The sequence below is a fragment of the Punica granatum genome, chromosome 3 (genome assembly GCF_007655135.1).
Source record: "Punica granatum isolate Tunisia-2019 chromosome 3, ASM765513v2, whole genome shotgun sequence".
Taxonomy (NCBI): Eukaryota; Viridiplantae; Streptophyta; class Magnoliopsida; order Myrtales; family Lythraceae; genus Punica; species Punica granatum.
Genome location: NC_045129.1, coordinates 34,580,824 through 34,604,309, shown reverse-complemented (window position 1 = coordinate 34,604,309; position 23,486 = coordinate 34,580,824). Strand labels below are relative to the sequence as shown.

The 23,486-nt window shown below is 33.1% G+C and overlaps 2 protein-coding genes and 1 non-coding gene across 3 annotated transcripts; 1 reads left to right on the top strand and 2 right to left on the bottom strand.

Annotated features, from left to right (window-relative positions):
• Positions 1 to 15,345: 15,345 nt before the first annotated feature.
• On the bottom strand, positions 15,346 to 15,418 carry TRNAK-UUU. Its single transcript has one exon. It is a non-coding gene; the product is annotated as a tRNA-Lys (tRNA).
• Positions 15,419 to 15,508: 90 nt separating this feature from the next.
• Positions 15,509 to 17,657, top strand: LOC116201489 (cytochrome b-c1 complex subunit Rieske-4, mitochondrial-like). The gene is made up of 2 exons (XM_031532739.1): positions 15,509 to 15,807; positions 16,727 to 17,657. Exons 1-2 carry the CDS (start codon positions 15,627 to 15,629, stop codon positions 17,368 to 17,370), a joined length of 825 nt encoding a protein of 274 aa, XP_031388599.1. The 5' UTR covers positions 15,509 to 15,626; the 3' UTR covers positions 17,371 to 17,657.
• Positions 17,658 to 19,470: 1,813 nt separating this feature from the next.
• On the bottom strand, positions 19,471 to 22,416 carry LOC116200779 (sterol 14-demethylase). The gene is made up of 3 exons (XM_031531679.1): positions 22,260 to 22,416; positions 21,400 to 21,890; positions 19,471 to 20,701 (listed from the first exon to the last, which is right to left on the bottom strand). The coding sequence occupies exons 2-3, from the start codon at positions 21,871 to 21,873 to the stop codon at positions 19,703 to 19,705; spliced, it is 1,473 nt and encodes a 490-aa protein (XP_031387539.1). The 5' UTR covers positions 21,874 to 21,890; positions 22,260 to 22,416; the 3' UTR covers positions 19,471 to 19,702.
• Between the last annotated feature and the right edge of the window lie 1,070 nt (positions 22,417 to 23,486).

Here is a 23,486-nt window from a genome sequence, read left to right as displayed (position 1 = left end):
AATACTTTTAGATAAAATCTATAGTTTTTATTTATGAAAGAATAATATCAAGTTTCATTATTCGCTTGTACTTTATTATAACTTATATTTCATATATTAAGTTTTATAAATTTGAACAGTATTAAATAAAATGACCCAATCACTTGGATGATTGATTTACTTAGTTAAACTTTTATAAGATCAGCTATAATTCTTAAAATTTGTTAAATTAATTTAAATTTATATAGAAGATTATCTAAAATTTTAAAATAATGAATATATTTACTCATTAACGATATGATAGTAATTAACTGAAATATTAATTCATATTTCTTTGAATATTTTATATATTCATATATTGTTATTAATTAAAATATTAACTATTATCATTTAATTTCTATATGGCATGTTAATGTAGGAATTAGTAATGGTTTTACCATTTTACCCCTATTGATTAGGGTTTGTCATTTTTTTTAGGTGATAAGGCGGGCAGAAGTGATAACAACCTTGATACCCCCTACCATGCAATGTTAAAACTCGTGTTCAACTGCGAACATATCAGATGAACTGAATAACTAACGCAAGCACTAACCCCGTCAACGTAACATCACTAAAGACTTAATATAGTTCACAAAAATCGGTGTCTCCTGAGTCGAAGAGAAGAACACACTTCTAGGAATTGTTTTGATGCAATTACATTGAGAAAATTTGAACCTGAGACCTCGGGGTTACCAAACCAGATCATCACCTTTGGTGGTGAGCCTTGTCAAATTTATATACAAATATATAGATACTATATAGAAATTAAATGATAATCGTTGATATTATAATTAATAATAATGTATGAATATAAAAAAAAATATTTAAAGAAGTATATTTTAATAATTGCACTAATAAATAAATATATCCATAATTTTAAGAGAGTAAAGAATCATTTATAATTATATAAACTTAAAATTAATTTAAAAGAATTATAGGGTGTGTTTGTTTTCGGAATAATGTTTAACTCAACTCAACTTCACTTTTCTTTAATTCAACATCACAATCATTACTTTTTTTATTTTTTAAATATTTTTAACCATTCAATTCAATTTTTTATATTAAATTCTCTCAACTATTCATTACTTTTTCACAATTCAACAACACAATCATTATTTAATCATTATTTTCTCTCAATTATTTATTACTTTTTCACACTTTTTCTCATAATTCAACAATACAATCATTACAAACCAATTAAACCAAAACTCAACTCAACTCAACTCTCAATCCAAACACACTCATAGTTATTCTTACAAAATCTCAATTCTTATATAGGTAGATAGGTCATTTTACCTAAAAGTATTCAAATTTATAAAACGTAAGTCATTATCTAAGCAAATGATGAAGTTTAAAAGTTTTGATACGTAATAAAAGTATTACTATGTCATCAAATTAAACTGATGATTTTATCTAAAAGTATTAAAACTAATTGATTTTCTAAAAAAATTAATTTGATAATTGCAATGATATATATATTATGTGAATTATTTACTCATAGAATTTTTGTTATATATTTGATATATATTCTTATGTCACAAGTTTGATTTTATTGTATTAAAATTTATATAATATAAAAATTTACATGTTAGTATAAACTATACGTTCGTAACAATTATTGCTTTCATATTTAATTTTTTATAATAAAACTTTCTTTATGAAATATGTACAATGCACAGCTCCAATAAACTACTCATATATAAACTTGATTGCAAGTGCATTAAACAGTAGCCTAATTGTAAATATATATATATATAATTAATTCATGCTAACAAAATATTTATCAAATAAATACATAAATAAATAAATAAAATACATACGTTTTGGATATATATATTTTGTTTCTTTATTTGAATTTTTGATAGTAGTGAAATACAATGCAATTATTTAATTCATAAACTTTTATATGAATTTGAATAAAAGTGCATTAAATAATGATCTAATTGTAAATATATACAATCTATATATATAAACTTGAATACAAGTGCTTTAAATAGTGGTCTAATTGCAAATATATATAATTAATTCACATTAACGAAATATTTATCAAATAAATAAATAGTAAAATAAACATATATATTCTGGAAATATATATACGTATGAAAATCTACTTTGGTAATTGTTTAAATAATTATTGATAGACAAGTGATCGTATATTTGTTAAGACATACAAAAAAGTCTATGTCTGTTAGTTTATTCAATTTTTTTATATTACTGAAATATAATGCAAATTTTTAATTCATAAGTTTTTATATAAACTTGAATACAAGTGCAGTGACATAATTGAAAATATATACAATTAATTTACATTAATAAAATATTTTTCAAATAATAAAATAAAATATATATGTTCTAGAAATATCTATACATTTACATATACATATATATGGAAATTGGTAATTGTTTTAAATAATTATTTGTAGACAAGTGATTGTATATTTGTTTAGATGTATAAAAAAATTATGTGTTCGTTAGTTCATTTGAATTTTTTATATTACTGAATATAACGCAATGTTTCATTTTATATAATTCTATACATGTATTGTCATTATAATTAATATATAAATCTAAAAAAATGTTCACTTTTAAAGTTACCTATATTTTTTTATTATAATATGATTCATGTAATCTTCATAGGATTTAAAAGGATTCATATGGTGCTTTTCTAAGAACAAAAATATCGTCAAATATGTAAAAAGTAAACGTAAAATAGCACGTAAAAGTGAAAATAATGAAGAACATTAAATTACGTTAAGTATTTTCATATTGTATTAAATTTTTATAGTGTAAAATAAATTTTGTATGTTATATATGTTTGTTGCTATAATATCCGCATTGATAACTATTATTGAATTCAATTCCTTATATTATAAATAAATGGAATTTTCTACCCTAAATTTTTATTTATAGAGTTCGTGCAATGCGCAGTTCTAAAAACCAAGTAACATTATATTATCATCCGCGCAAAGCGCAAGTGCTAATATTATATTCTATTTGGCTCATATGATGTACTAGAAAAAATACATTTTCTTTTTCCTCATACTCTGCTAGGTTTTGACGGGAGTCTTACAGTTGAGCATTTCTTTTATTCATGCAACTATAAAATGATAAATATCTAGTAAAAAAATATATATCTTTAGTCCTCAATCTCTGGCCATTTTGCTTTTTCTTTCTAAATTTATTTTTTGTCATCATTGTCCTCGATGATTCGCATTCTTATTTTGTTGGTTTGGCTGTCCATTTTTTGTCATAAAAGATATTTCTCATCCAATTATATGGGGGAAATCGATTATTAAAAATTAATTTTTGGACAAAAATGTCTTTTTTTGTAAAAAAAAATGGACTATTGAAACGATAAAAAATACAAAACATTGAGGATAAGAATGACAAAATATAAGTTTAGAATGGAATGGCAAAATCCATAGAAATTAATGACCAAAAGTGTCTTTGCTCCTACTTATTGAAACAGGCTTTGGAAAAGTGATAAATTGATTATCAACAGCCATATGTCATGATAATTCCCAAGAATGCAATGGAATACAGGCTTTGGAAAAGTCCGTTAACTTGGTAATATTGTCAATTGTTCTTGATAGTCATACATGGACATGTGATGATTAATACAAAGTCCGTTAACTTTGTACTATTGTCAATTGTTCTTGATAGTCATACATGGACATGTGATAATTAATAACCAGTAATCTCTGCAAATTCAATCAATAAGATGAAAATTTCATGCTTTTCAAAATACGCCAAATCGGTCTTTCTCACTCAAATTCAAACTTTTTTGTTAGCAAGATGCTCAAAATTAATCCCTTCAATGTTGGTTGAAATGCTTAACGTAACATTTAGATTACCAAAATTTATATTTTTTGACATCTAAGTTATTATTTGGATATATAAAATTAAGGTGTTAAAATTACGATTTATGTATATCTATATCTATATCTGCACTATATATATAATGGGAGAACTTGGTGTCCCCTTTGACAGTTACCTTAATGAATTGCCTAAATTATCCTCGATCGAACCGCTTAAAAATAATAGACCTCATAATAAGGGTTAAAATAATAAATTAAATATCAACTGCCTTTTTCTCTCTCCTCTCTATTCTTTCTTCTTTTTCTACTTTCTCCTCATGTAGTATCTTCACTCCCCTTGCACTTTCATTTTTACGATCTCCCCTCCCTCGTGCACATGGAGGCCTCTTCCCATTCCCCTGTTTGATTTTTCTATTTTTTTTATTGTGCGCCACCGCGGATAGGGCAGGTCCAAACTCTAATTATAATAAATGGAAAGGCTCCCAACACTTGAATTTACAAGAATATCCTTAAGGAATTTACAGAAATATCTTAAATATATTAGAGAACAAATCAATAATTAAATCTAAAAAAAAATAGAGTTTTGAAATAATTATTATCCTTGGATGTGGCCCTCCTCACTCCTAGATGGAGTAACTACCTCTCTCAACTTTCCTATAATCTACTCCCAACTTTAAATAATAATAAAAAATTACCAAGTTAATTTATAAAAAAAGATAGAAAAATAATAAGAAATGCACAAAATAGAAATTCCTTCAACAAAAAATAATTATACCTCTATTGAATACCATTTAAAGTACACCTAACACTCCATTTGTTTCAAAGAAAATATGTTCTTACAAAAAATAAACTCCACGGAAAATGAATTCTCGGAATTTTCCTATATATATTTGGTCGTGTATATTGAAAAGTAAAGCTAGAAACGAAAGTGAGAGGAAGGAAAAGGTGTAAGGTGAAGAAAGAGAAAGAGAGTATAAGCGAGAAAAATGATTTTTCTTATCTTTAAAAGGAATTTATTTTCCAAAATTTTGCCTCGTATTTCCGATCAAAGGGAAAGTATTTTCCTGTTGACCAATGATTTTTGTGTTATCAAGTGTAAGAAAATGAGGACTTTACTTTCATGTAAACACTTTCCCCAAAACAAACTAACCCTAAATATCAACTATTACTTATATACAAGAGCATATATTTGATTACTTATATATATATATATATATATATAAAAAGAGCATACATGTGATTGATCAAATCCTCTTTTTGTAACTTACAATGTCATGATTCATTTTAAATTATTTCGTATAGTCTAACGATCCTTTCAAAATATGAGCACTTTTCCGATTATCTTCTTTTTCAGTACGAGAGTAGCGCAGCTCACCGGTACAATATATACATAATGATAAAGGAGAGGACATGGCGCCAAAATAAGTTTGCTACTTGAAGTAAATTTCTTACTAACAATTACATTGAGTAATTTGATATTATAATAATCTTCATTTATCCTAGAAGAAAACATTATAAATCTCTCCAAGAAACGCTGTGAATTGTATCTAGAACAAGCTCATGCATACTCATATATATAGCTTGTTGATATTGCTCGATCGGACTTATCCGTTCAACTATAGATTTTGATACGAGAACCATAGCCATAGATTAGTCAGAACTCATGTCATTGTAAATCGCATGGGCCTCATTTTTCTAGTATGTTGGATAGGCATATAATAAGTACTCCAAATTGGTTTTCCTCGGAATTTATATATATATATATATAAGACGCTAATATTCGTTGTATTGAACCATTCAATATTAGCGAAAATGCAATTTCCCATTTTAATTATGTCTGCGCATAAATTTCTATGTTCTTGAAAATCCAAAATTTTCTTAAGTATGACAATATCTTATTGGATTACGATTTCACCATAAACGAAGAAAAAAGGCAAATGGACAAAAGAATATTAATAGGAAAATAAAGGGAGAGAAAATGATCAAATTAAATTCCCCATTCATATAAAACTAGTCAATGCGATGCACGAATGTTACATTTTAACTAGTATTTTATCCCGTGCATTGCACATGTTCATTATCATATAAATATTATCATTTTTATGCGAATTGTTGATCACATTTTAACAACATTTCTATTTAATAAAAATAAATGATTAGTTTGAAACTCAAATCAATCATTTATTCATATTTTTGCAAATCAAACCTGCTTTCAAGTCATTTAATTAATGAATTATTATATTGATAATTTGAATAATATTAATTTGTTTGTTATATTTATGAAATTATGCATTGTCATTTATAAAAAAAAAACTTTTAGCTGGATCATATATATATATATTAATCTACATATCGGATTGACTTCTATTTAGAAAGCGATTTTTACATTTATCAGTTCTTAATTATTAAATTTTCAGATTATATTACTTTGAACATTTAAATTTGTCGTATTTATGATATTATGCATTGTCATTTATATTAAAAATATTAGATGAATTCTCTCTCTCTCTCTCTCTCTATATATATATATATATATATTAATCTATGTATTACATTTGATTCTATCTAGAAAGCGATTTTTGTATTTATCACTTCTTGATTAACAATTTTCTACATTATATTAATTTGCAGGAGCTTGCTCTTATACACATTAAATAGTATATTCTACTATGTATAGAGAGTATGGATATATGAATTCAATAATCAAAATATGATTCTCCAATTATATCAATAATGAAAATAGATAAACTCCTTTTTGTTTTTTTTTTCGAATTTTAAAAAATTACAAAAAATATTAATAAATGAAGCAATTTGACAATTCTAACCTTATTAACCGTAACCCTTTAAATGTTTTCGGGAGTCAATATTACTTATATATATAGATATAGATGTTTGTGGGAGTCAATTTTACTTATATATAGCTATAGATAGATGCTAAATACATCAATATTTGTCAAGCAATATATTAGTTTTATGATTTTGATGTTATATATTTTTATCTTTTCATCATCCTATTAACTTCTATAAAGATAAAACATACAGCTATGTAATATTAATTTTAAGAATATTTGATACTTTAATCCAATAAAAAGGTTAGTCCATTCATGTAATTTTTTACTTCATTTTATACTAGTAATTTTTATTATCTCATTTTATTATTATAGTTTTAAATAAAATACCGCATATAGCAAACAACACTTAAATAACTTGTTAATTTTTTGGTAAAGAATAAAGTTTCATATAATTTATAAAAATAACCTTTAATAATTTTTAATTAATTTTTAAATCTCCAATGTTAATTATAATACTTTATTATAATATATTCTGCCATACAGAGCATTAATAAGAACCATTATACTTATAGGTATAATATTGTACCTGCGAATTGTAAACTTTTATATGTGTTTATATAGGTTAATTGCACCTAGGGTCTAAAAAGTTTCAAAATATTACTCCTTGGTTCAAAAAAATTTTTCTGTTACTAATTGGTACACGAAGTTTCAAAACTATTTCAATGCAGTGCATTTCGTCATCTCTGACTTGATACCATCGGCAATTGTTGAGGCGGAGTATATGTGTCACTTTTGTCATGTTGAGCCAATTATAGTGTTCTACGTCATCAATGAATATATAAAATATGAAAATTTCAAGTAAAAAATACATAAAATAAAGAAATAAAGAAAATAAAAAAACTTCTTTTGAAAAAAATACATTCTCTAATCTATCTCACTTCTCCCTCCTCACTCTCTCTATCTCTCCTATCTATCACGTCTCTTTGTTCAATCTCCCCTCTCTCTCTCGTTTCTCTCCCTTTACTCGCAAAAACCCCCACCCTGTGATCGACCCCAAGGTCCGTCAGGTCAGTTTCTTTGCCTCAGCCGACCGCTCCAAGTCTAGCCCCCTGCCCAACCCCATCTCTGCTGCCTCCGTTGTCCATGCCTCCTCCTCCTCCCCCTCCAGTAGCTCCCTCTCCCCAGTGGTCATGATGCCCCCCCGGTCACCATCCCGACACCCTTACCCTCCCCTACCCCTCCCATCGCCCGGTCTCTCACCCTACCGTTCCTTCCAGCTACACCGCCACTTCGGAGTTCTCCCCTGCAGATAGACAGACAGCGACGATAAGTGTTCGGTCTCATTAGGAATGGGGGAATCGAATGGGCTTCTAGTCGCCCGTTTCATTCTCTAGTTTACATTTTCAAAGCAAGGTCTACAGATCAATGCTCTCCTCTCTCTCCCTTTCTCAGTTGAATCTTCTTTTTTTTTTTAAGTTGGGAATTCAAAATTAAATAGGAACAAATGTGCATTATATCAGTTTCAATCTTTTCTCATATGAGGATTTGAGTTTCAATCTTTTTTTTTTCCTCGCGATAGATCGAATGAATCGGACGCTAATATGATTGAATTCAAGTATGAGTGTTTAGAATTTGAAAATTCAGCTCGGAGAAGAAGATTAAGAATCGAAGGAGAGGAGATCTTGATTCACCGGAACTCTCTCTTGATCTCCATCTCCGCTATTGATTTTTGTTGGGTTTTATTGAGTCTTCTTGTTTCTCACTTTGAGTAAAGAGAGAGACGAGAGAGGGGAAAGAGGGGAGAGAGAGAAGAGAGAGACGAGATAGATAGGAAAGGAGGGAAGAAGTGAGAGAGAGAGAGAGGAAAGATAGCATCTTTTTTCAAAAAAAAGATTTTTTTATTATTACTTCCTGTATTTTTTATTTGAAATTTTCAGATTTCGTATCTTCATTAATAACAGACGCACTATGATTGGTTCCACGTGACAAAAGTGACACTTTACATGGCATGTCAGCAATAGCTAACGGCGTTAAGGCAGAGATGACAGAATGCGCTGCATTGAAATGGTTTTAAAACTTCGTGGACCAATAAGTAACAGAAAAAACATTTTAGATCAATAATTAACGTCTCCGAAACTTTTTAAACCATAAGTGCAATTACTCATTGTATATATTTATATAACCAAATTAGTTTACATTTACATTTTTATTAAAGCACTTCATTAAATGCTCCAATTCTACTTTATATATATATACTGATTTATGAAGTGGATAGTGATTTCGTCCTTTTAACCTCAAGAGGATTTGATTTGGGAATTGTGTGAGTAGTCTACCATACTCTCCACCTAAGTTTGAATTCCTTAATTTGGAATCACTTTGCACAGTCTCCAATTGATTATCCATTCCGTGAGTCTACAGGGTGTCCATGGGCTCAATGAGATTAGTCAGGTCAAGTCTAAATATCTCTAATCCTGTTAGCCAAAAAAAGAAAAGAAGGTACCCCATTTGTACCAAGAATCTATTTATATAAGTAAAAATTCACTTGAATAGTAATAAATGCTATTATGTTAATGTAATTAAATATTTAAAAAATAATTCGATTTTCAAAACTAAAAAATGCTTATAGTATAGCAAACGTTTTATAAATACAAATATTTATACGTATAATAAAACTCACTCGAATAATAATAAACGTGTTTCAGTTTATGTAATATTAAAAATTAGGAATAATTAATTTTAACTTTCGTACTTCTCCAAAAAAATTTAATTTTTGGAATTAAAAAACACTTAAAATATAGCAAATTCATAGTTTGTGCTTCCTGTAAATTTGTGTTTTTGAAAATTCTATATATGATCACTTTATGCAGCATTCAAGAGAACATTATGTAATACTATTAATCTAAAAAAATTAGCAGAAACTAATTTAATAAACTTATAGTCATACAGGAAGAAAAATTTTTGACAAGTCATATATCGTCGAGGAAGAGCATCGAGTTGGGCTGCGATCAAGCAACATGCGCAAAGGACTAGACTAGTGTAACAATATGTTTCTATAACCCCCAGGCAATGTCGCTGGGGAGAGTCCATATGTTGAATTCTTTTTCGCCTAAAAAAACCTGTAATAATCCTTAAACAACAAATTAACTTAATAAAAAATAGATATTAGAATATTTATGGCTAAGAAAATAATTATTTATGCATATGCATAAATTATAAAAAATTGTTGATCATAAGAATGTATCATGTATTAACAATGCTTAATATTTTAAGATTATCATTTGAAATTCTTAATTCTTCTAATTATAAAAAATAAATTTATTTTTAATAATTGTGAAATGTAATTATTAAAAAATAAGCCCGTGCGACCCATGGATTTGAACGTAGATGATGAAAATAATAAGCTATGGTATTATTTTGAATGACAAGCACTTATATTCAAAGATAGGTTAGCTTGCATTTGTTCTTAAATAAAATCATTATTCTACCTAGCACAACTTTATTTTTCTCCAAATTCAACGCTATAATTATTATTGATTTATCTTTTTATCTCATTTGATAATAATTTATCACTCATATTTTTTTCTAACTATTGTTATAATTAATTTTTTTAATATAAATCATATGTCTACTTTCATATTTATATATATTATATTTTTTTTCTTACACATTTATATATTCATCAAAATAAACAATAATTGCTTTTTAGTTTTTTCATTTCACAAAATAAAGTAAAATTGATTACCTATCTAATTTCAAAATCAAACAAAGCGTTAGTGGTTGTAAGACAAGATTTATGGGGAAGGCGACACACGTTTAATTGTTTATGCTGAGTGCCCTCGCGAATCACGAACTCTCTTGTCTGTTAGCCATTCTTCGAAGATGTGGAAAGAGCATAGCCTATTTCCCATTTATTTATGTTGCTTTATAATTTTCATTCTTAGTTTTTTTGGCTTCAGCGCGATGCTTTAAAAATATTGAGTGATAAGTAGTTTTAATTAATTATAATTTCGAGTCCCAAAAAACATTATTAGTTAAGAGGGGAAAGTGTAATGTTTAATATGCGATATTTCGAAATTATAAATCTATCTATTAATAAAAATTGATAAGGAAAAAGAGAATGCACATAAAATTAAAATACGAAACTCTCAGCTCGATATTGAATTGAATTGATATTTCAATTTCATTTTAATGAACATTTATAATATTTTGTTTGTCTCATATTCAACTTATTTTAGCTATTTGTTCATATTTATGTAATAATATATGATTAAAATTTTAAAATATATTTTTTTATAATTAATAAGATTTCCTCAAAATATGCAATATTTTTAAAATTTAATGTGCCAATACAATACCTAATTTTTTCCATTATAATTTTCCAATACCCTAACACTTATACAATGCCTCATTATAGCTCATTGTGTTTATTATGTTTACTTGGTCAAATATATGGTTTTGAATATACATATTCTTTCTATCTACATTTATTTATATGCCATATGTGTAAATATTTTTCTTTGATCATCTATCGACTGGTTATATTTTTGGATAAGTACTAGTTATATTTTATAATATAAAAAAGTGAAAATCACTATATGACATAACGACAAGAAAGACAACACCTTTAAAAAGTATGATTTCTTTATGAATATCCTGTCTTGTCACTCAACTCACCGTTCCACGTCACCGTTGGTTCGAAGCTAGAAAGTGTATGGGGATAATCCTAAGTCCTTTCTGAAAAATATACATTTCTTGGAATTTTAATATCACATGCTAAAATGAAGAAGTCAAAAGCTATAATGTCTATAATGAAGAAAATAATATTAGGTGAGAATAACTCATAATAAAATGTATTATGATATGTAAGCCTCTATCTAGTGCCTATTAAATTATTCAGTGGAATCTATAATACTTATCTTTTTACATTTTTCTCAATATCAAAATGCATTCACAAAAATTCTGACACAAAATGAGTAACGGTGACACATTTGATGTTTAAGTATTTAATATTTTAATTTAAATATTTAATATTTTTGTTATTCGCGATATATAATATGAAATATGAAATATTTGAAATGAAAGTACCAAATAAATCACCATGAGCTCTTATCATGTTAGATGAATTATTACATAGAGCATATTATTGAAAATAATCATTATTGTGCCAATAATTATCACTCCTGAACGGTGGTGGATGGATCAAAATCGTAGTTTGCATAATTACATATAGCTCCTCCCATGGGCTCCTAACTTGTTGATTCTACAAATAAATATATATACAACATATCATGATATTCACGAGCACAATCAATGTCTGAAATAGAAGACGTATGTGTAAACGTATTCATAATTTATTTATAGAGCATTCAATCAAATATATATATATATATATATGTATGTATGTATATAGAGTATATTGTCGAAAATAACAATTTATTTTTCCACTACCATTTCCTGAACATAGTAGAAAACTAAAAATTTGTGGAAATCGACAAGCTAGATGGATTGTGTTATTTTTTTTATGAATAATTGGGTGGACAGTATTGATGGTAACATTGTCGTCCTCTGCTACGTAATATTCAGGCTCTCATGTTCAACCGCGAACATATCGGACGAACCGAACAATCAGTATAAGTACTGGTTCCGTCAGTGTAGTACAACCATGGACCTAATATAGTTTACAGAAGTAAAAAATGACCAAAAGCCCAAGCCAAATAGTTCACCTTAACATATATCCTCGAGGGTAATCGAACTTGAGACTTAGGGGTCTCTAAATCACATTGAAGTAAGTTTTTCTTTCGCTAAATTATATTGGAGTAAGTTTGGAACTATTAAACCATTCTCCATGATGATAAATAAATCATGCTATATGAAAAACATCGATGTACTTTACAATTTGGGTAACATTTTAAACTACTTAACATTGGTTATAACGCGACGTCCTAGTAGATAGATTGTGCTATATAGAAAACAACATCGATGTACTTTTCTATACACAGTTTGAGTAACATTTTGATCTACTTAACATTGGTTATAACGCAACTTCCGGCTATCAAATTATTTCATTACATCCGTTTGCTTAGAAATTACATGGCCTCATTGAGAAATTGGTCGACTTGCGACAAATTTTAAATATCAAACTTTTTCTAGATAGAGATAAATATTAATATTAATACTCACATAGATCTCTCATGTATGAATATGCCCTCATTTTACAGAAGTATCTTAAAATGTTATTAAAATAAGAAAAATTACCCGTTTGATTTCAAATTTTTTTTTAACTCTACTCCATTTATCTTCAATTCAACAACACAATCATTACTTTTCCATTTTTCTTCAATTTTTTAATCAATCAATTCAATTTTTAATACTAAATTCTCTAAATTATTCATTACTTTTACCACAATTCAAGAACATAATCATTATTTTCTATAAACTATTTATTACTTTTTTTCACAATTCAATAACACAATCATTACTTTCTCTCAACTATTCATTATTTTTTCACATTTTTTCTCGTAATTTAACAACATAATCATTACAAACCAATTAAAACAAAAACTCAACTCTAAAACAAAACACAACCGACGTTTTCTAAAACATACCTTTTTTCATAACCCCGTATTTGTAAAGACTCATGTTTGGCTTTAAAATTTCTTTTAACTCAACTCAACTCAACTCCATTTATTTTCAATTCAACAACACAATTATTACTTTTTTCATTTTCCTTCAATTTTGTTAGCCATTCAATTCAAATTTTAATATTAAATTATCTCAACTATTCATTACTTTTTTCACAATTTAACGACACAATCATTACTTAATTATTATTTTATCTCAACTATTTATTACTTTTTCACATTTTTTTTCATAATTCAACAACACAATCATTACAAACCAATTAAAACCAAAATTCAACTATAATATCAAACACAACCCTTTTTTATATTGTCCTTCGTGACTTCGTTCATATCGAAATTGTTGAGGAAGAAAAAAAAGGGATAATTGCGCAATATAATCTAACGTTTGAAGAAATTATTAGTTCTAGTCTAAACTTAATTTTTTACCTGAGCTATCACAACGTTGATGTATTGGTTTCACATCTAGCCCGACGCTAACTTTCCGTCCAAAATTGACGGAATTGCACAAGTGGCACGTTAATTTTGTAACATGTAACATTGTGTTACAAAATTAACGTGCCACGTGTGCAATTTCGTCAATTTTGGACGAAAAGTTAGCGTCGGGCAGATGTGAAATTAACACGTCAACGTTGTGATATTTTAGGTAAATAATTACGTTTAAGTTAGAGTTAATAATCCATTGTTAGGTTATATGGCGTAATTAAAAAAAAGGTAGTCAAATTTCAGCAGTCACTTCACTTCAAATCTCAATTTAATGACTTTATTTTTTCTATTATTTTATATGTCACAGGAGAAAAGGGGAAAGTGGAAAAAAAAGAAAAAAAAAAAGGGAGGAGGCACAAAGATGGGATGGACTGACATCTGTGAGATGCGTCACATGCCATCCATTGATCCACTTGGGACGCCCTTTAAAATACGTTTAATGATGATATGTTTGGATGATACATCTGTATATACATGGTTAATTTATATATAAAAGATATATTTTCTATATATTGAGCAAAAAATATATATTTTTCGATATAAATTGATCCAATCAAAGTATAGGCATGGTACGATAACTTGACGTTTTGAACAACTATTATTTTTCCGCATGGCCTTATTTATTTTATTAAACGAGGTGGAAGTTTCTCGCTTTACAACATGGGTGACTTAGATTAATAATATATCCCATGAGTGATAATTAGAAAAATGAAATAATGAAATACATAAAAGAATAATGAGTAGGAAAGAAAAAAATCAAAAGGCCAAAGAAATTATATTATTTCGGCACAGTTTGACCGAGCATTATTTTGGCTCATTTATTAAAAGTTTTTAAGAAATGAGTTATATTATTTTGGCACAATTTGACCGAGCATTTTTGTTCAGCCGAAGTATTCTCTAACGCGTGAAAAAAACATTAATTGCTTTGGAGATCATCATCTCATTGGATTTGCAAAAAATGATTATTTTCTTTAGCGAGCTAATAGGTTTATCCATCGTTGAACTGCATATATTAATTCACAACGTACTGTAATTTAAATTTTCTCACTCAAGTTGAGACATTTATCTACGATATTTAAACTTGAGTTATATATATATATATACATATCAACCCATTCAACGTCGGCAAGATACTAGCCTCGCATTTCAATTATATTTGGTAATCTATCGTTTTGTGATTTTGGAAATCCAAATTGCAGAAATGTAAAAGACTTTGACGTGAAAAATAAATATATGGAGTGGAAATTGTCAGAATTATTGGTCAATCTTCGACTTGGACTAATGCAGAACACTGGCCTTAGTCAATGTTGATTAAGATAAAATTTGGTTAAACCCTTGACAATGCATCTCAATTATACGTAAACATTTGTCCAACATCTTATGTTCTCGAAAGTCCGAAAGTTATGAATATGTATTCCGGTATGATATTGAGACGAACTATTTCACAATTAAAAACATAAAAGCATGCAAAAAATATAGCTTTTTGACATGAAAATTGTCATAGTTTAAAAAAATTATATACTGATAAAAAAATGTATAAATATATTTTTTAAAAAATAAAGAAGTTGAAAATATAAGAAAACATAATAAAATCGCCGTCTGTGGGAATCGAACCCACGACCACATGGTTAAAAGCCATGCGCTCTACCGGCTGAGCTAAGACGGCTTGGCGTACTATTGTCTCTATTAAAAATTATATTTGTGTTACTGTATGGTCAATTTCTGCGCCCAGCTTTCGATGTTCTGAACTGAACGATTCTGAGCAGAAGAACAGGAAGAGGAAAGAACGGTCCTGCGCTCTCTGAAACCCTAACGAGACCCATCACGAGGTAGACGAAGACGAGCAGGAGCGACCGACAGAGAAGGGGACGACGATGCTGAGGATCGCAGGGAGGAGGCTCTCTTCTCTGACCTTCAATTCCTCGCGGCCTATCTCCGCCGCCTTTGCCTCATCCCGGGGCCATGACCTGGGCTCCGATATCTCTTCTTCCAGATCCAGCTCGTCCACGAATGCTCTCCTCTATTGGAACCCGGAGCTCCGGTTCCCGATCAGAGGTCACTGCCCCCTGTCTCTCTTCATCCCTCACGCTTAGGCTAAACTGTGGTTGATCCGTTACTGATGGGTCCCATCCGAGAAACGCCTTGTGGTTGAAAAGTCATTCCTTTGTCATTGTTTTGCAGTGCAGGGTAATTGATCAATTGCAAATGCTCTTAATTTACTCTGAGTAGCGGCAATGTTGTTCTTAACTCTCGGCTATGGACGTGTTTTTTTTGGATCAATAGTAATGTTCTGACGGAACAGTCTCTTACGAGCAGATGATATATTCTGTGAAAAGTTTATGTTGTCTGATGGAAAACGATTATCACGAAGATGATATATACCTGGAAAGGTGATCTTAATTTGGGGCTAGATTTACTACTGTGATAGATAGATAGATGTTTCGTTTTCGTGACGATTTGCTAGAATGGGGTAACTGAGCCGTAGTTGTTTCTATGCTCGGTAGGATCATCTAATAGCTGTTTTACGTTGGTCTCGGCAAATTTTTTTTATCTCATCTTTTGTTTGCCCTGTCGATCTTTTGAATGCTGGGGTGGCAGACTCGCAGCGATTGTCCTGTGTTGCACTAGATGCATGGGATAGCTTTGCCTCCTGGAGTTCTGGGGATTTTGTGACCTTTCATGTGTTGGATTTCTCATTGGATAACTGGTTCTCTGGGGCGCTGTCAAGATCTTCATTTGGGTTTGATAAGCTCCCATGTTGCTTGCAGCTGGCCTTGGATCATTTAGTTCGTGGCCTAAATTAGTTGGAGGAAAACAAAAAGTTTTGCTAGATCAATCTGTCTACTCGTGTCTGTTATAGAATAAGCCTATCGGGAACACCTGCAGAGGCTACAGTATTTCTTCTACTGATACTGCTGAGTTTTTATTGGTGATGGTGTTGATGAATGGTAGGGGTACTGTTTTGATCTTTCAGGTTTCTCCTCAGAGGCTATAGCGCCATCACATGACATCGGACTCATCTCGGACCTTCCTGCCACTGTGGCAGCTGTGAAGAACCCCACTTCAAAAATCGTGTATGACGAGTACAACCATGAGCGATTCCCACCTGGTGACCCTAGCAAGCGAGCTTTTGCCTACTTTGTGCTGTCGGGTGGAAGGTTTGTGTATGCCTCCTTGGTCCGTCTTCTGATCCTTAAGCTTGTCCTCAGCATGTCTGCCAGTAAGGATGTGCTTGCTCTCGCTTCCCTTGAGGTCGACCTCTCGAGCATAGAGCCCGGGACCACTGTCACAGTCAAGTGGCGTGGAAAGCCGGTGTTCATCAGGCGTCGAACGGAAGAAGACATTAAGCTTGCTAACAGTGTTGACTTGGGCTTGCTTCGGGACCCACAAGAAGATGCTGCTAGGGTTAAGAACCCCGAATGGCTTGTTGTGATTGGAGTCTGCACTCATTTGGGTTGCATCCCGTTGCCTAATGCTGGTGACTTTGGTGGCTGGTTTTGCCCATGCCACGGGTCTCACTACGACATCTCCGGCAGGATCCGTAAGGGTCCTGCACCGTACAACTTGGAGGTGCCCACTTACAGCTTTTTGGAGGAAAACAAGTTGCTGGTTGGGTGAGACCTTTTGCTGAAGAAATTGTTGTGAAGCAATTTTGTTTTCCTAATGTAGCATACAGCAGTATTGTCACTGCAGGATTTATGCGTACTTGTCTTTCATATAAGGCAGCAAAATTGAGTCTGGTTAACTGTTATCTGCAAATCGACTGTCTCCTTTTTGATGAGGTTAGGTATGCTGCCAGTTCCGGGTAGCATTTTGTGATTCTGAATAATACTCCTGGATTGTTTGTGTTTTACCCTTTGCCTCAATTTATTCATCCGAAAAATAAAAGAGACCAGTTTCGTGAATGTACTTGCTGTGAAGTTGTGCTCGGATACTTATTCTGAGTATGGTGTCTTGGGCTTGACGAATCTAGAAATGCAGCATTTTCAGTTCTGCAAGTTCTACACTGCAATGGTTTTTGTGGAGAGTGCGTGATCGGCAATAAGATGCAACCTTATGGAAGGAGATTAGCGATCTGCTGGCTAAAGCATCATCGTGGGTTCCTCCCCCCTTTCCCTGGGTTCATTCCCGTGGAACTCCGGTTGGAGTTGCTTGAAAGCTAATGAAAAAGGGGCCGCAGATGAGAAAAGTAACAAACAGAGCGAGGATTACTATTTGGTAAGTTCAGATGGAACAGGAAGGCCATTCCATTAGTTTGCTGACGGGCCATTGAGGAGATAAAAATCATAGAATGTCATACGTAGTACAGTTCTACAGTTCGTCCCGACTGGCTCAGGCTATTGCATCCCCGGCCACCTCCAAGCGCCATACATAAATAGAGGGGTAAATAGGTAATTTGGTTCTTGATTTTTCATGATTGCATTAATTTGGTTCCTAATTTAATCAATCTGGTCATTGACTTTTTATAATTGCATCAATTTAGTTCTCGTTGCATCATTTAGGTCCTTTTGCAAAGTGAAGGATCTAAATGACGTAACGGTGATCAAATTAATGCAATCATGAAAAATCAGGGATCGAATTGATACAAAAAAATAAATTAAGGATCAAATTGATGCAATTGTTAAAAATCAGGGAGCAAATTGCCTATCTACTCTAAATAGAGATCGATCGAAGGATCATAATGAGAGCGCTTCAGCGAGAAATGCCACCCCCTCGTGTATGAATGTTACGGATTTGACGGTTGGAAAACACCGTTCCCTTTTGGAGTTTTTTTTTTTTACTTTTATCTTAGTGTGTCTAAAGCTCAGGGTCGGCTCAGAAGTGGCTGATCGGCTCCCCTCTCTCTCTCTCTCTCTCTCTATTTTGGTACATGCAACGTGGGGAGCTAATAATTATAATACACGGCTGGCAGGCAGAGCACGTGACTTGGCGCCTGACATGTTCTTACGTCAATATTATTAGGGATAATTTCGATCAATATAAAAGCCGTAGATAATTTCAGTGCAATCTCAAAATTTAGGCTATGTTTAGCGTTAAAGTTTTTTTTTTAAAACATTATTATACTTAATTCTATTTATTTTCAATTTAATAACATAATTATGACTTCTTTTTTTTTTAATTTTTTAACAATTTAACTCAATTTTTAATATTAAATTCTCTCAACTATTCATTATTTTTACATAATTTAACAACTTAATCATTACTTTCTCTAAACTATTTATTATTATTTTTTCATAATTCAATGATACAATTTCCAATAATTCAATGATACAATCAATACAATTTCCAATAAATATAATTATTTAACTCCACTCCTCCATGCCCAAATAAATTCTCACTTCCTCTTCTGATAGTTTTGTTTAGATCAACGTATAAATTCACTTCAAACATCTAACATCATTTAACAGTCTGATGGGGCCGGTGGCCTGATGCCGGCGAGGAGCACTCTGTTCCTCATTGTTTTTCTTTTTTCTTTTGAACTATTTTTATTATATTTTAAAAATAATGTTTCACACTGTCGTCCCTTATCAGTTTCAGGACTCCGTCACTTACATCAGCCACCATCTCAGCATTTTGATATAGTTCCACTAATAAAGTTGATGGCCGGACCAATTTATACATTGGAACTGGTAAAATTAGGTCGATTTGATGACAAAAAACTACCATTATTAGTGTGACTAAAATGGTGTCCCAAAAGTCGTAATTTAGCAGAAAAACAACATCAAAGAAGTACTCGTAGCATTAGAAGACGAAGAAACTAAGCACATCATGGTCCAGAAAACATACACGAGATAGTCAAAGACATGGGCGACTACTAAAAGCTTAATGCCCCTTCTAACAATCGAGAAAAAAAACAGAGAGAGAGAGAGAGAGGCCCGAGTGCGAGGAATTCGAGGCTCCTCGCCGAATAAGAAACAAGGATACTGTCAAGTTACATAATAGACCGACCTTAATTGACGGGCAGCTGCTGCCTCTTGTACCTCACCATGACCTTACCTTTCACGCCCACCACCATCGCGTTCCAGTCGATCTCGGGGAAGGGTGAGATGAGCTCAAGCTCAAAGTTCCTCAGGAGGCGGCTCCATATGGCCTTGATTTGCAAGTAGGCGAATGGCTCCCCGAGACACCCATGCCTTCCGCCTCCGAAGGAGATGTAAGAGAAGGCACCCGCCAGCTTGTCCTCCTCTCTGCCTGCTGCAAACCTGTTGGGATCGTAAGTATCGGGATCCTTGTAGATGTGTGGAAGTCTGTTTGCAAAAGCAGGTGAGGTGGCAACGATGTGGCCCTTCGGGATATCATACTCTTTGCCGTCTCGGGTCGTTACACTGAAATCACTGTGAGAGCTCCTCAGGAGCATGATCAGAGGGGGGTGGAGTCTAAGGGCTTCCTTGATGCACCGGTAGAGAACGTCCATTTCAGACAAGATATCGTGATCGACTTTATCCCCGTGCTTCCCCATTAGGTTCTTCTGCTCGTCCAGCACCTCAGTTAAGTACTTCTTGTTGCTCAACAGATAGGCCCCTGTCCACGTGGAGGTTATGGAGCTTGTGTGCTGCCCTGCAAAAAGAGCAGCGATGAGCAGTCCGGTGACCTCAGCTTCAGTGGTGGGGCGGCCATCTTTGTACTTGGAGTCGATGAAGCTCTGCAACATGTCATCCTCTGACTTGGCCGCGAGCTTCCGGGAGGATATGATGCTCGCAAAAATGGCAGCAAGCTTCTTCCGGGCTTGGTCGCGGCGGCGGTGAGCTGGGATCGGGAGATATGGGAAGATAACACTGATAGGGAGCATCCCATTGTCGAGATCATGAAATAGGGCAGAGACATCATCAAAGAGCTTCTCACGAACCTCACGGCCGAGGAGGCATCTACTCGCAGTGAGGATGATCAGATGCTCCAATTCATACTTGAGGTCCACCTCACCGCTATCTCCCCATTTTGAGAAATAATCCTGCAAAGCACCACATTGTGAGCAAGAGGAAACACCATACTTAGCAAGAGTCATGAAAAAAGAAAAAAAAAGAAAACTACAATGAATGCAATATGCATTAAATATGAACTGGAATCTAAATATCAGGTATTGCCCTGTTTGGATTCAGAGTTGAATTTTAAAATCTTACTTTAACTTAATTCTACCCACAACAAAACAAAATTTTACCCACAACAAAACAAAATAACTCATACAAAGTCAAAGATGGCCCCATTTATATCACTCATTTTCAAAATCAAAATCACATAAAGAGTGAACCCCTTTCATAACCATTTATACCATTCTTTTTCAAAATCAAAATCTGATTTTAAAATGTTACTTACAAACCAAATGCAACGTAAGTTACTAGCCGTGAATTGCTTTCTCCAGATTCAGAATATGCAATTCGCTATTGTGTGCATCCTGAAACTCCATCAGTATGCACCACTGCTACGCAAACTGATTGATAGTAATCGATATGAAACGGTAGAAATTTTTACAGGTCAATTCAAATCCTTATTTCTGGTTTTTGTGATCAGAGTTGGTTCCAGGTTTTAAAGGGATTCACAAAGCATATCAAAGAGAATTCTTCATACTCCACACATGTCAAAAACATTTCTTAATTGCACGTGACATGGTTAGTAGGAGCGTTCTATATCCCGAGGAAAGGGCAAAGTTACCTCCGCTTCCATGACCATCTGATCGACGTAACCCTTCAACTTAGTCACCCTCAGGGCTTCTGTGAAGAACCTGAACTGCTCTTGCCTTATCGTGTAATCCACATCAAACACCACTCCAGGTCCAAAAGTCGGCACATTAAACTGGTACACTTCTTGCTGGCTGAGGTCAGACTCACTGGCCTTAAAGAAGTGCGCTGACACCTCAGGACCGATCAAGAACGTTATCTTCTTGTTCAACAGGTTCAAGGTGAACACGCTCCCGAGCTTCGGGTACTCTTCCCTCAGCATCACAATGGGGCCTTTCAAGAAACGCAGTAGCCCGCCAACCACCGGCAATGTGCTGACAACCGGAGGGAGGCGCTTCCTAGATCTCGGCAATATCAATGCCGAGATCAGCTTGGCCGCTATGAGCGTGGCCACGAGGAGGAGACCGACATTGAAGAATTTGTTGTCCGTGTCCATTGGAACCACCATGTCCGAAGCTCAAACAACTGAATCAAGCATCCGAAACAGCAGACGAGAATCAGCTTCAAAATTATTGAAAATTCAGAAACGAAACAAGCACGAACACATCCCCGACCCGTTCAGCTTCGGATCGAAAATTTCAGCACGTGCAGACTCGTATGCGGATAATCGACCAGATTTAAGGCCAGGATGCATAATACATTGCAAAATCCAAATGTAGAAGAGTTCAATTCAATAATCCTAGGCTTAGCCCGACGGCATTCAAACAGAGAGCAAAAGCAAGCTTGAGCTGGTCGTGAATCGTACTGTACCACCTAGGAATCATCGAGGCACGAGCAGAAGCATCGATCTGAAGACTGAAATTGAGCAATTAGAGGAGAGACTAAGGGTCGAACCTGAAAAGGATTCAAATCCACGAGCGAGGAGGCGGAGAGGGATGAGAGATCGAGAGGATTCCTCCTTCTAGGCAGAGGACAAGGGCGTCTTCATCAGTTCTGCCTATGATATTCCTGCTGAGCGAGTGAAGTGCGTGCGAGACTGTCGATTGTCGGGAGATTTTATAGCCCAGCGGTGAGCCGAGCCGAGCCGAGCCGGGGGAAGAATCGGAGCCAACTCGGCTCGGGTTATGAAATGGGAATCGGGTCACGGGGCTGTTTGGTTTTCGGACGGGATAATAGGCGGCTGGGCTCGTTGGATCCGGAAAACAGTGGGACTAGTCCAGGGTGGTTTTGTCGTTGACGTGGCGGGCTGTGATTGGAGGTGGGACTTCTGGCACGTGACAAGTTGGGTCGCCATGTAGAAGAGGAAGGGAGTCCCTCCTCCATTAAAAATTGCAAACTGGGAGACGGATCGAACTCGAGTCGTGTTAAAAATTAAATAAATTAAAAAATATATGTTAAAAATAAAATAAATATCATAAATGTAAAAATACAAGCCTACTTGTCATTAACAACAATGTATCAATGTTGCCCGAGAAATGCGCACTCATTGATGACAATTCAAGGAGGACGAAGTCCCCGGTCGTCAACTGCACCTTCGGATGAGCTCTGTATGGTACGAGGCATCTTTCATATTCTTCGAGTAATGTCAAAAATATACCAAAGGAAACTATAATCATAGACAACCCAGCGAAAATTTTCAGCTGGCATAATGTTTCAGCAACACACAAGCACCTCGGAAACTAATAAGACATTGCTTTCGATCTCTCCCCCGTATTGAGGGACAGGAATGTTCGCAGGCATGGTTTGGAACGGCTTGATTCTTCCCAAATCCAAACCCTTTATGGAGAGTTTGTCACAAACCTATCTTAACCGCGCTAAGAATTTATGATAAATATCTCAAACCCTTTCCAATAACTTAACGAGTTTTCACCGAGAACTCTTTTGCCATTAAAGCATTCATATCCATAGTAAAAGCACATGGATTTATTGAATAAAAACATCGATTAAATTAAATGAGTTTCAAGATAAAAAGTAGATGAATTTAATTTTATCTATATCAATTGGGCACCCATGTGTCGAAGAACGTGAATGAATAGATTCTTGTGAAATAAGTAGGGGATTGAGTGCAAGAATGCACTCACACATCACGTGGCTCACAACCCCGTTCAACCATAATACATC